We start from the raw sequence: 14484 nt of genomic DNA on the forward strand, positions 1-14484 counted from the left end.
GATAGGCAGCCCAACGGTCCCAATATGGCCAAAGAGAAGTATAAGGCGCAGGAGGGGGCAGCACCCATACCAGTGAGATGTTGATAGTAATCTTGTGCCACAAGTAGTTATAGTCTCAGACTTCTGGAAAGGGGCCTCTATAGGAGTGAGGGGGAGAACCCTGAATTGATATTTGAGACACTGAGGCAAGGTCTTCATTAGAATCCTCTTCTTATAAATCTCTCTGGAATGGTGGGGCATCTGGAGAGATCTGAAGTGAAACCATTGGTACCAGTTGACCTTCAGGAGATCTTGACAGCACATCAGAGCCAAGCAGCGGAGAACTAGGTGTCTCAGATACAGTCAGGTCCCGGGGAAAACAGAAATCCTGGGGTAGTAAGTATATTATCGGTATCAAGTCTGTGGTCTGCACCGAGGTGATGATGGTCAAAGCCACTGATGGTACCGTGAGTCTCCAGCACTTTGAGGGAAGTGTGGTCGGAGCCCAAGACGGCTTCTTTGGTACCAAGGAAGCAGAGGAAGAGCTTTCCTTGCTGCCTCAGTCTGCCAACTGTACCAATTATCTCTCCAGGCCTGAGGCTTTGAAGTCTCTCAGTCTAGCAGTACCCTGGGTACCTGAGGAACCAGCAGCCTCATGGGTACTTGATTGAAGAACAGATGGTGCCTAAGTGGCTGAAGATACTGACAACCTTGGCTTTTTAGAGGTAGATTCCCTATCTGGTGAGCCCAAGGAACAGGGGCGAACTGCCCTCAGTTCTTTCTCAGCCGCCTCGGCCTGAGACAGAGCTCTGACAGTTGTACCCGTTGAGATTTCCTCAATGTTGTACTCATTTCTTATTCAAGTAGTTAGTTGTAGTAGTTCTTAGCATTACTCTAATTAGTCAGTAAGCAGTAGTAATTTTAGCTTTCTAGTTTAAAAAAAAAATTATCTCATATATAGATACTAGATAGTAGTTCTTGTTCACTGGGAGGTTTTGCCCAGTTCTCCCGGCTTCAAATGTCTGTTGTACGGGGAGGCGATCCTGGTAAGCGATGGGCACTCCCACTACATCCATTGCCTCGGGGAAATCGCACGTTTCCCAGAAGTGTACCTTCTGTCTGGCACTGAAGTCCAGAGCCAGAAAAAACAGGGAGATAAAACTGTCTTCTTATGATGGAGAGGGCTCGCCATGCCTGACTTCTGATCCAGGCCAAGGGACTGTACACCAGTCTCCAAGCAAACCAGTCTCCACTATAATCAGAGCCCCAAACCTCCAGGGCCTCTAAAAGGAAAGGCCACAAAACTCCTCCAAGGACTGTTCCTAGGGCTCACCAGGCAGGGAATCTATCTTTAAAATGCCCAGGTCATTGGTGTCTTCAGCCACTTTGGCACCATCTTCAAAGCCGAACAACAGATTGATCTATTCCCTCCATCACATTCATTGCTGCATTAATCAAACCACCATACGGGACATGAATGGCACTCACTCAGATACTCCGGAGTTAGCAATGGAAGATCACTGATGGATATTGGAGAGACTTTATACCAGGAATAATAATAATTATACTATGCATCTGTTTAGTGCCTTTCAACAGAAGGAAAAGTTTTACAAAAGGTGTACAAATACAATCACTATTTTACAGATAGGAAAAACGTAGATACAGAAAATAGCCCAAGATTACACAGCAGTTCATTTATAGAATCAGGACGTCTAGATTCTCCTTCTCATGCTCTAGACACCAAATATGCTGTCTCCCCTCTACTTGCACCTCTCTTATAATACACAGATACAGTAGACTAGCATCCAGGAGCACTGGAAAATTGTAGTTACAAGAAGATTATGGATTTTGCAATTTTGCTCTTTTCTACAAATTTACAACGTTTATTCAAATATAAGAAAGCTTTTATAGTACTCTCCACTGCACAGTTACTGTGAAAAGCCTGAATCAGAAAACAATTTCTGGCCAAATAGTGGTAGCAATTTAAAAAAAAAAAAGTTTGTTATGTTCAAAGGCCTCTGTGACAACTTAAAATATTAAAATCTTAACCTCTCTGAAATAATTTACTTCAATGAGCTATGAAGTTTAAAGACTAGGGGTCTGATGACCGTCTTTCTATTGACTTGAAGGACTTTGGATTAAGCCTTAGTTTATGTTACTAACATTAAGCATGGCAGTCAAAACAACTAGTAAAACAGCAGCAAAATGAACTTATTTTTAAAGCTCACCTCTTCTTTTCTTCAAGCCTACTGGTGGACCTCTGCTAGACCTCTAAACCAGAACTTTCCTGTTTGTCAAACAGCCTAGGCTGGAATGAGGCTGGGGTCTACCTTGCCTTTTAACCTTCATGTTTGTTCAGTTTCCCCTCTGGGGGGGAAAGGTGATAGAGAAAATTCCCCATATCCTTATATGACCAACTAAAAACTGCACTCAGCTGACCTTTGAAATTTCAGATCTGTTTTTAGAATTCTTACAAGTCTATAAGGCATGAGTGTTTGGCTTTAGTTTCTTAAAATAAAAATCCCTCCACAATTTCTCAATGCTCTATGCATATCAGACAATACAATTTCCTGAGAATAATTTCTTTGTAGCAATTACAGTGAAATGCCTTCATCTCCAGCCTGGACAATGGACACAGATTCCAAGGCCAGAAGGGACCAGGTGTGATTATTTAGTCTGACCTCCTGTTATAACACAGGCCATAGAACTTCCCGAAAATAAATCCAATAGCATATATTTTAGAAAAACATCCAATCTCGCTGACTCCTCTGTTTCAAAGCTTCATAAATATCACTTATTAAAAGGGTGTTATAAAATGACCAGACCTCAGTCTTATATTTGGAAATCCAGCAGAGTTATCCCACTTTGCTGCCTGATTATGTTTTATGTGAGCTGTTGCATAAATGATTAAGCATACTTGATAATGTAGCAAGATTAATCGATTTGTCAATGTGTGTATATATAAAATATCTTTGTTTAGAATGTATAATATTGGTTAAAGATGAATTACAGATTATTTAAATTGTATGCAAGTTCTATTTTTCTTTGGGAACAGACATGTGCTCAACAAAAAGTCCATAGTCACCCTCCCTACTTTATGACAGCAGTGAGCAGTCACTTTGTTTGAGGGCAACCTGGTTCAGTCCCACTGGAAACAATAGGGGACTGCAGCCATCTTTGCAGATGGTAGATAGAGGCTCCCCCAGTAAAGGATGTAAGGCATCTCCAATTGCCTCAGTTCTTTCCACTAAACCGCACAATCCTATTAGAGTAGAGCTCCAAGGAAGAGGAGAAGGTGCTTTGGGTAAGCGTGAATATACACAGGCAACACTCCTGACAAACCACTATTGTAATTAAATAACAAACCATTTATTCTTCCTTCAAGGTATCATCTTGCATATCCCCTCTTGTGAGACTCTACCTGGCAATATATTCCCAGGAAGGTGGGCTGAGGCGTTCTAATTAACTGTCCCCTCCCAAAGAAAGCATCAAATCAAGATTCTATGTTAGGAGATAACTGCTGTGTAAATGTGTACACAGGACTCCAGGTAGCAACCCTACAGCTTTCTAAGATGAAACTATTATGGAGGCATCCCATTAATGCTGCCTTAAGCTCTGGTAGAGTGAGCGCCAAGACTCTTAGGTACTGACTCCCTAGCTAATATATAACATGTCTCAATGCACGGCTTACTCCATTTAGACAGGTGCAGAGCAGAAATGGCATTTCCTTGATAGCGATCCTCAAAAGGCTACAGAAAGTCTTACTAACTTTCTTAGTCCTATTCAAATAAAAACTGGAAGCACTCTTGACATCTAGGGTATGGACTCTTGTTTCTCCTACGGGTATGGACTTTTGTTTCTCCTATACTTAGAATGCAGTTTTGGTTTTGGGAAGAACACTAGGACCTTACTTGAGTCTACTACTGAATTTCCAATTTGCCACAGAAACAGAGAGGGTGGTGTGGTGTAGAGGGTCGAAGGGGGGAAAGTGGGGCCTTGCCTTAGATTTTTAGTCCAGTTTGTAGGGTACACAGGACCTTGCTCCTAAGGTGCTTAGAAGTGGGGCTCCACTCCTGTGAACCTCAAGAAGTTCATGAGAGAGCTGGTGAGATGAGAGTGTAGCTGGCATGGATTTTGAAGATCAAGAGACCAGAAGGGGCATGAAGGGACCACAGAGTCTCAACTCCTACTGTGCTTAGGAGCTAAATATGGAAAACTAGTGCTGCTTAAAGACAGCAGACACGGGGCCCAATTCTTCTGAACAATAGCAATTACTATCCGACCTCTCTACCCACATGTCCTAAGGTGTGTGTGGGTCGAACTCTCAATGCCTCCATGCCATCTTGGTCGGTGTGTGTGAAAAGTGACAGTGGATATGGAGCTGGGGAAAATGCCACAAATCCAGGGTGCCCTAGGTCTAATGTGCTTGATTGCACATGTCTACACTGCAAAAAAAAAAACAAAACACAAAACCACCAAGGCTACGTCTACACTACTCGCCGGATCGGTGGGTAGCGATCCATCTATCGGGGATCAATTTATCGCGTGTAGTGTAGACGTGATAAATCGATCCCTGATCGCTCTCCCATCGACTGCTGAACTCCAGCTCGGCGAGAGGCGGAAGCAAAGTCGATGGGGGAGCCGCGGCAATTGACCCAGCGCCGTGAGGACATGAGGTAAGTCGAACTAAGATACGTCGACTTCAGCTACGCTATTCTCGTAGCTGAAGTTGCGTATCTTAGGTCGATCCCCCCCCGCCCCCCCCGCCCCCCCCAGTGTAGACCAGGCCTAAGATTGGTCATAGGAAATAACTTTGGAATGAGTGATCAGGAGTTTATTCAATTTAAATTAAATGGAAGGATAATAAAAACCAAAGTCATCAACTGTGATTTTTTATTTCAAAAGAGCAGACATTGGGAAATATAGGGCATTAGTTAAAGCAGTAAATTGTACTGAAGACCTCAGGTAAATTTTATGCCATACTCTCACTCTTTATAGGACAAAAAGAGGCTCCCAATTTACCATTAGGTGTCTGGATAGAGGTTAGGAGAGATGTCCAGAGGCTTGCTATTCTCTCTATCCTTCAGTGCCTCCAGGGGACATCCAGTTAGCTTTCCTGGCCAAGATTGGGGTTAAGAAGCAGGATTTGAGAAGAAGTTTGCAGAGTTTTGTTTAGGGTAGGGAGGAATCCCAGTCTGAGGGCAAGTGATCATCACAAGTTCCATAACTTCAGCAGCAACTAGCTCCTTTTGTGCCTGAGAAACTTGTATGAGATCCCTACTAAAAGTTACAGTCCCATTCGGGCACATTGCTGACACTAACCTGCATGAGATCCCCAAAAGGTGCAATCTACTTTATGCATTCTATGGAGACTGTAGTCTCTGCAGGGGACCTGACTGAAGTTCCAAAGGTTTAAAGTATCAAACTGCAATTTGTCTAATTTCTAACTACAATACTTCTCTAACTTCCATGAACCGTAGCTATTAGTCGCATAGCAAGGTATGTTAACTTTACCAACAATTATTGCATTTTTTCTGAAGTTACAATCTCTGCCAAATGTAAATTCCATACACCTTAGCTATTTCTGTCATAAAATTTATAAGCTCCATCAGCTCATAGGATTTTGATACACGATTCAAACAGAGAAAAACAGCAATGATTCATTGTGGTTAAGAGATCTGCTGGCAGTGTACACATGAGAGACTCACATGAGTTACAAGCGCCACTGGGAAACCAGCAGAGTTTGTAACTTCTTTTAGCCCTGAAAGTGATAAAAATAAAATTCTCTGAGATTAACATCTGCCAGCTGCCTGGTGGTGCCTGTAAGGTGTTTGAACCCTGGATGGAATGGTTCATAAATGTTACTAATTACTAGCTTCACTGGTTTGTGAGCATAAAAACAATGAGACCTAATACAATAAATAAAGAGAACCCTCCAAAATTCTGGGTTCTGTCATCTTGCCTACTGAGTTTATAAATTATGAGCCTAAAATGAACAGCTCAGGAATATTTTAATTTACTAGAGATGATACTTATAAAGGTCCAAAACACATGCCACTGCAAAATATAAAAGTTTAGCCTCATACAATACAGTGATTCCCATCATTAGGGAACGTAAATGAGGACGTCACAGAAACTATAGCCCTATGTTGTTGCAAAGACATCCATACACATCTCCATAAATTAGCAGGTTACCTTAGGATCTAACCCCTCCAGAGCTGATCACCTATTTGCCTCTGCCTCTTCTACAACTGAGCTAGGTTGTTGCTAAAACAGCTATATATGAGAGGAAGAACAGCCCATGTACGAACCATGTCACCCTCTTTGGCTGCATACTTTAGTCAAAAAGAGGCATGATAATTGTTTATAGCACCAAGTTACATAGAATACACTGCCAGATGGCAGTGCATTCCGTCCAGTGTATCTTATCCACCACACTTCTGTGTTCTGTTCCTACTCTGAGGTTGTGCTATAGGCAGGAAGTTGCTGTGACTGAAGTAGAACCCCAAATTTTCCTCAGGGCTTTCACACACCTCCAGCTCCAGTGCTTCTGGAGGAGAAAGGGAGAGTTAGAACCACTGTCCTCCTGAGAAAGCCTACACAGTTCCAAAGTAGGGCCACTTGAGAGGATCTGAAAGGGATTAGAACTTTTAAACCACACCGGAGAGTCTTTTAAATTCATAATGGATTATTTTTATGTACAGAAAAACAAAACTCTTAAGACTCAGGGTTAGTCTACACTGGCAGTGCTTTAACATGGCTTGTGTAGTCATGGTAGAGCACTGAGAGAGAGCTCTCCCAGCGCTCAAAAAAAACCACCTCCACGAGAGGCGTGGCTCTGAGCACTGGTGCATTGTTTACATTGGTGCTTTACAGCGCTGAAACTTGCTGCGCTCAGGGATGTGTTTTTTCACTCCCCTGAGCGAGAAAGCTGTAGCACTGTAAATTTTCAGTGTAGACGAGCCCTCACTCTAGCATCACCACTACTGTGGACGTTACAAAAACTGAAAATGCAGTAGCAGGGAACAGACATGTGAATGAGCTGAAAAAATTTGACTGGTTCCACCTATTGACAGGAAAACATCCATCAACCTTGGATTAGTACAGGGAACACTCAATTGTCCTTAGATGTATTGTTATTAAAGTCATGCACAAAGAACATAGAGAGAATCAACAATATAAAATGCTGCAAATTGCCAGGTTCATTACAGTTCCTAGAGTTGAAATAAAGGAAGAATACTCTTATTATTGTTATTGAGGAAAGTGAAGTGAAAGAATTATTGTTTATCCCATTCAATGAACCCAGACTTCTCTAAAAGCAATGAGAAATGATTTCTTACAATTAAAATTTCCCCCAACTCATAACCTGGACTTGTCTGCAGAGAGAGGCTAATTCTGAGTTATTTCATCCTATTTACTTTTTCATTTGGAGTTCTCATTTCTACTCCTTGTTCCCAAAAAGAATTAGTATATTAAATGGCATCCAGAAAGGAACTAGTAGCACAAAATAGTATTTTTTTCAATCTACCTAAAGGTAAAAACATGAATTATGTTTTTAATACAATTTTAATTTTAAAATAATACATAATGAACTCTTTACTCTCCATCACCTACAAGCAGCTCTTTAGGGAACTCTTTCGTAAAAGGTTCCTAGGATTGTGGTATTAGGGAAAACAGAGAAGAACCTAATAGGTGTCAAAGTCTACATCAGCTCCCATCAGCAACCCTATCTCTCTATAGAGGTGACATTGCAAGAATGGGGAAAAAATTATTATTGTGTATGAGGAAACAAAGATCTGCAAAAATGAACAGTTAGATATACTATAGTTAATATATTAAATGGCAAGCAGGAGTCCCTAAGGATATGACTACACTGCAATGAGACACCCGTGGCTAGTCCATGCCGCTGACCTGGGCTGAAGGGCTGTTTAACTGTGGTGTAGATGTGTGGGCTTTGGCTGCCACCTGAACTCTGAACCCTCCCACCTCACAGGGTCCCAGAGCTCAGACCACAGCCCAAACCCACACATCTACACCACAGTTAAACAGCCCTTCAGCCTGAGCCCCACGAGCCTGAGTCAGCTGGCACAGGCCAGCCACAGGTGTCTAATTGCAGTGTAGACACACCCTAAGACTAAAAAAAAACCATAAGAAATGTACACAAAACAGCCCAAGTATTCATACACAAATAAAGGAGATTCTCCCTTTTAAAGCCATCCAATTCTCCCAGAAGGTCAGATCTGAACACTAAATATTCATTTCTTACCTGTGTTCCCATCCCCACTCTCCATTGGTGGTTTACTGGTTTCTGACGGATTGTTCATTCTTGAGTCTGGATTAAAAGAGAGGTAAAGAGATATAAAGTAATAAAGTGGAAAATATTGATGCTGTCTTTTCTAACAAGCTAAGTATAAAATATGACAAGCCTGAATGGCATATATCTCACATACAATGATGATGATCAGGGATGGGATCACAGAAACGTAGGGCTGGAAGGGATTTCAAGAACACCAAGGGATGCAATGGCAAGCCTTTCAATCATGGACTGGGCCATTGTTTTAAAGAATAAATCTCAGCAGCCACATACACAAATCAAGAAAAAGTTGAGAGAATAACAGAAAGGATTCAACAGGGCAAGGGTGCCCAATACTGTGAAAGAATTATAGAAGCAAAGGTCTGGTGAAAAAAGCAGCAATTTATAGATTAAAAAATGCTGGCTTATGCTATGTCCAAATATATTTTGTTTTTCATAAATAAGGAAATTCAGTCATTACAAGGAGAACTATTTATCTAGTCCTGCATTTTTACTTCATAGGAATGTCCAACAGTGTTAAATTATTTTTTTATGGTCTCTTTTCAGTCTCCCTGTGGGTCAATCTCAAAGTGTGTGCTCCTAATTTTCAAGTTTGTCAATTTAATATGGTTAGGCTTGGCAGAATTTGATTTTTAATTTTGTTTTATAAAACTTTGACAAATAACGTAGGTTTATTATAAAGCTTTTTTATTTTTATTACTTTAAATTTCCACAGTTCTGGATATTATGGGGGAGGGGGGCTTTCAGAAGGGGTCAGACAATTATTTAATGACAGTAGATATTGAGATTGAAAGTTAAAGCTTTATAACCATTTAAGCACAATTTGTCAACATCACTTGTCAATACATAAAAAGTAAATATCCTTAAATCAAGCTCAAATAAGTTCTCAAGCAGCTTTTTTCTTACCTTACCTATCTGTAAATTTCAATTACTGTCAATGGAAATATTTTTTCATCAGTTTGTGTGTATGGTGAAACTTACATTTACTGATATTTATCAATAAAAATCTGATCCTGCCAAGATTAAATATAGTGAATGCAGCAGAGAGCCTTCCCAGGTGGCAGGGAGAGAATACAGTTTCGAGTATCTAACAGCTGCTGTCAGCACAGTATCAACTCTAACTCAGGCCTTCTCATATCTTGCTGGTAACCGCAGCATCTCACATTACCATAGACACAAGACAAGACAGACTATGTCAAGTGGTTAAACAGAATAATTTGGACAGAGAAAAACAAACAAATCCTCAAACGCATCTTCCATCCTCAATTAGCTCAACATAAAACTTTGGATTCAGGGTGTTCTTTTGATGGGTGTTTAAGAGGGTTGCTCCTGTAATTGGTTTTCATTAAAGCAGCGGTTCAAAAACGATGATCCATTGATCAATGGTCTGCAGAGGGCTGGCTACTGCCACTACCTGCTCTAGCTTGTTCCAGTTGCTTCTACAGGCGTCCAGGATCTTTGCTGCCTAGTGGACTGAAAAAGCAGCTGGAAACAATGAAATGAAGCCGGCCTGTCTGTACTTGCATCAGCTACTAAATAGCAGAGGAAACTGGAGCTACCCTCAGATACCACAACTACCATTGGTACTGAAAATGACAACCAGCAAAAGGAAAGGCGTGCCAAGAAGCGCAAGAGAAAGAATGATCAGAGCTGGACAGCATGTCCAGCTAAGTGGGGAAGAAGGGAACCAGCCACAGAAAAGCTTGTGTGGGAAGAAAGGAAAACAAGCAGACCAGGCAGCAGAGAAGCATATGCAGGGCTGGAGGAGAAGAGATAGGAAGGAGAAAGTCAGGTGAAGAGCAACAAAAGTGAGTGAGTAGTTTTTTGTTTGTTTTTTTTAAAGTCAAAAGTCATTAATTCAGTTAAAAATACATCAATAACTTTCCAGATGTAACTTTTCCATGTAAATAACTGATGTAGTTCACCTAGGTATGGCTTGAAAAATCCAGTCACCTATAACAAGTAGGAACCTTTCCCAAGTGAGGGGCATCAGCTTTTACAGAATCTCAATGTTTGTTGGGTTTTTGTTGTTGTGGGTGGTTTTTTTGGGGGGGGGGGGGAGGGTTGAGGATATTCTAGCCTGTATGGCTGAGATTAAACCTTCTGAATTTGAGCCAACTGTAATGGATACGCTGATGTCTGCCTGAGCTGGCTGACACACACATCCAGAGCCAATGTCATTGAAGGGTGTAGGAGGTGGCACTGCCTCTTAGAGTGTCCAGGAGAGGCCCAGCTGCCACTGTCAGGGAGTAGGGAGCACTGGTGTGTGTCTTGCAACATCCCCCATCTCCTGAAACAGGAATATGTCAGTCCCACTTTTGCAGTAATGGGTATGAGGAGAGAGAACACTCCAGCAGAGGGCTATTAGTCAACTATCCCAGTAGAAGGGTCTATGGCAGGGGTGGGCAAACTACGGCCTGTGGGCTGGATCTGGCCCACCAACTGTTTTAAGCTGGCCCTTGAACTCCAGCTGGGGAGCGGGGTCTGGGGCTTGCCCCCCTCCGGCGCTCCAGAGGGGGAGCAGGGTCAGGGGCCGCTCCACGCGGCTCCTGGAAGCCGCAGCATAGCCCCCTCCAGCTCCTACGCCTTCCAGTGGCCCCACTCCAACGGCCCCCTCCAGCACTCCAACAGAGAAGGGACATGCCACTGCTTCCGGGAGCTGCTTGAGGTAAGCGCTGCCTGGAGCCTGCACCCCGAGCCTCTCCCCACACCCCAGCCCTGATCCCCTTCCCTCCCTCCGAACCCTTCTATCTGAGCCCGGAGCACGCTCCTGCACCCCAAGCCCCTCATCCCCAGCCCCACCCCAGAGCCCGCACCCCCATCCAGAGCCCGCACCCCAACCCCCTGCCCCAGCCCTGATCCCTCTCCCACCTGCCAAACCCCTCGATCCCAGGCTGGAGCACGCTCCTACACCCCAAACTCCTCATCTCCAGCCCCACCCCAGAGTCCTCAGCCCCTCCCTGCCCCAGACACCTCCCGCACCCTGAACTCCTCATTTCTGGCCACACCCAGGAGCCCGCACCCCCAACCAGAGCCCTCACCCCCTCCCACACTCCAGCCCCAATTTTGTGAGCATTCATGGCCCGCCATACAATTTCTATTTCCAGATGTGGCCCTCAGGCCAAAAAGTTTGCCCACCACTGGTCTATGGGATGTGATTGGAGGGTTCCTTCAAGCCCCTTCCCATCCATACGGCCATCAATTTGGTGAAGTACTGTCAACAAGACCTCCATCCCAATAAAACAGCCCTCAGCTAGGTGGCCAGGAGAGGGTCTACTACCACTGGTCTTCAATTGACTGGGGACTGGCTCCTCAAGGCTGTAACTCCCCAGGGAGAACTAGTGTCAGTTTCTGGAAGAGGGAAACCTCTGTTTACTGACACCATAGCAAAGAGCTGTTTGTATGCCCCCGCCCCGCCCACCTCTCGCAGATGGATCTGTGTGTAGGACCAGCATACATGGATTTACTTGGATGGGGCACTATCCAGCACTAAATTTGTTGAGGGAAAGCATTGGAAGTGGCAACTGGCATTAATTGCAGGCTCTGATTTTAGTCAGCAAGAGACTGGAGACTTGATCCAAGTAATGATGAATGCATGACCTGTAGATGACTAAGCAAGAGGACTAGAAATACCAGTGTATTTCAGTGTAGTGGCAGCCTTGGGCTAGCAGGTTTTCAAGTCCTGAATACAGGGGATGTTATGAGTTCATGAATGGGAAAGAAGTTGGTCAGCATGATCACAAGTGGAAGGGGCAGAGGTCAAAATCATTTCTCTGTTAAGCTGTGGTCCACACTATGAAAAAGGATTGAGCCTCTGCATGAAGGAAATAGCACTGTGCTTCCCATAGGACTTCATTACAGAGATTAGCATTGGGGCCCCGATCCTGACTGGGGCCTCTAATGGCACATTATTATAAATAAATTGTTATTATTGAAGCTACTGAAGAAAATTAATTGGGTACAGTGCACTGCAGAATATAGTGGACATTCTCCCTTTCTTTTTACAGAAGGCTCATGCAGCAAACCTTTGAAAATATTTTGCTCCATACCTAGTGGATGATCAGTAGTTTGTCTTTAATGAAGCTGCAAATACCATTCCACAGGGCAACAAGAATAGTTTTTGCCAGACTGCACTGGGAAATCAAGGCTTCAGAAAGAGGTATTTAGTGGTTGTTTAGTGTTAAATGTATATGGGGAATTTAGGCAGGTCGTAAAATGTGCTTGCAGTAAGAATATTTTACTATTAAGATTCACCTCTGGCAGCAATATATTTGCAATGTTCTGTCTTCCATCAAACCCCCAAACACTATAACAAGTAAAGAGAAACTCGCTGTAGAAACTTCCTGCCAGAACTGCTTTGAACCCAAGGAAGAATAAACCTTCATTACCTTCACCAGCTTGAACAAAACCTTGGTGGGTGTGTGGAAGGTGATGTTCTATGTTTATTTTGCACAGAAAGGGTCAAGCACTCTATAGTGTTTCCATTGCAAATAGCATCACATGCATCTGAAGCACAATACTGTTATGAACAAAATAGACACTTATCTATAGGGCAAAGACCTACAATAATGTAATTGTTTTGTAGATTAATTGCAAAAGAAAATTCTTTTGCAATTAAAAAAAATAAGGGTGTTAACACCTTCTTTCCCTCCAACACCTTTTTCCCCTTTAGACTTTTCTTGAGTTTTAAATAAAGGCTGGGCTGCAAATTTCTGTCAATAGCACCTAAAAACAAACCTCAAGCACAGAAAGAAAGATTGAAAGCAGCAGGTGCATGACTGAAATCAAACTCAAAGGAGCTTTTACATTCATTCTTGTTACTCTGATAGCAGAGTTTGAGTGTAACACAAGGCACTACTATGCTAGGCTTTCACTGCCTCTCTGATATTTCAAAAGGTATTCAGAAAAAAATAAAAAGCAGAGGATGGACAAGACTGGAATGATAGCTAAATTGCAAATTAAGCAATGTGTACATGTAAAATCATCTTAATATAGAATTTCACGCACTGTTTCCCCTCACACCCGTTCAAGGGAAACTTCCCCAATACTCCATCAGAACCAGCATAAATAATTCCCTGAGAAACATAGGTCAGAGGGATTCCTCAATGCCAGCAAAACACCAAATGGGTCACTTACATATGAATCTTTGACTCAAACTTGCAACTGCTGCATATCTGGAAATATGCATGTTCAGATGTCTCCTTAAAAACAAACATCAGACTAACGATGGTCCAGTTATACCTTTTATTGTAGAACCAAAAAGGAAATACCCTTAGGTTCAATGTGTGGAATTCAGAGCTCTGAAAATAACACACTACCTATTGCAAAAAACCAACAAACAATTATTACAATAACTTTTAAAATATAGAAAAGGGAAGAAATATGAGCACAGGACTGACAGGCTGCTAATGGAAATACGTTAACTCAGTACCTTAAGCATAGCTTGCATCAGCATCAATGGCAACTGTGACCTCCACCCTATTTTCCATTACACAAGAAGAAACCTTGCTATTATGTCAGAAAAACACACACACACAAACTATAGGCCATGTGAAGAGTTGATATGAGTAAGCGGTTTGAAATCGGAATTTTTTTTTTAAATATAAAAAAAAACAACAACAAAAAAGAGTATATGGATCTGCCATTCAAATCCTAAATCTTAATGTCTGTCAGAAGTCAAATGATTCTCAGAATAAAATCCCAAAAGCAAAAAGTTCTGTATTGAATATCACCCAAACCCAAGAGCAAATCTATTTTTTCCAATGCCGAAGAGTACAATTCTCCTGAATCAGGAAAAAACTGAAATAGCAGGGTGGCACTTGCTGTTGATTTACTGGCGAGCTTCACCTTTAAAATGCTTTCTGCAAACCCTGCATATGTGATTAAGCCTACATGCATAGTCAATCTCACACCCTCTATTTCCATATTAAACGCTTATAAGAAAGAGCAGAGCTGGTACCCACCTAGAACGTAGTCACTGCAGTCCAACATTGCTGTGAAATCCTCTACAGGTTCAGATAGTCCAAGGAAAGAAAAAGAGGGGGAAGACTATTTCTAACAAATTTATGCTACTGCTCTCAACAGAACAAGAAAGGGAGTAGGGGTGAGGGGGAGAAATACAACTTCAGTTACACCATAGCAATCTTCAACTGAACAGGGAAACTTCAGTTGCTCTGTGGAGTTTTAGTCTC

The 14484-nt window shown here is 42.4% G+C and overlaps 1 protein-coding gene across 1 annotated transcript in view; it reads right to left on the reverse strand.

Annotated features, from left to right (window-relative positions):
- Positions 1-14284, reverse strand: part of POU2F1 (POU class 2 homeobox 1) — a 102755-nt gene extending 88471 nt beyond the window's left edge. Inside the window, exons 1-2 of the mRNA XM_065408319.1 lie at positions 14257-14284; positions 8246-8311 (exon numbers count right to left, since the gene is read on the reverse strand). Of these exons, the coding sequence (XP_065264391.1) occupies positions 8246-8311; positions 14257-14284 (94 nt within the window). The remainder of the gene's footprint in view (positions 1-8245; positions 8312-14256) is intronic.
- Positions 14285-14484: the final 200 nt, after the last annotated feature.

The sequence above is a fragment of the Emys orbicularis genome, chromosome 1 (genome assembly GCF_028017835.1).
Source record: "Emys orbicularis isolate rEmyOrb1 chromosome 1, rEmyOrb1.hap1, whole genome shotgun sequence".
NCBI classification, from domain to species: Eukaryota; Metazoa; Chordata; order Testudines; family Emydidae; genus Emys; species Emys orbicularis.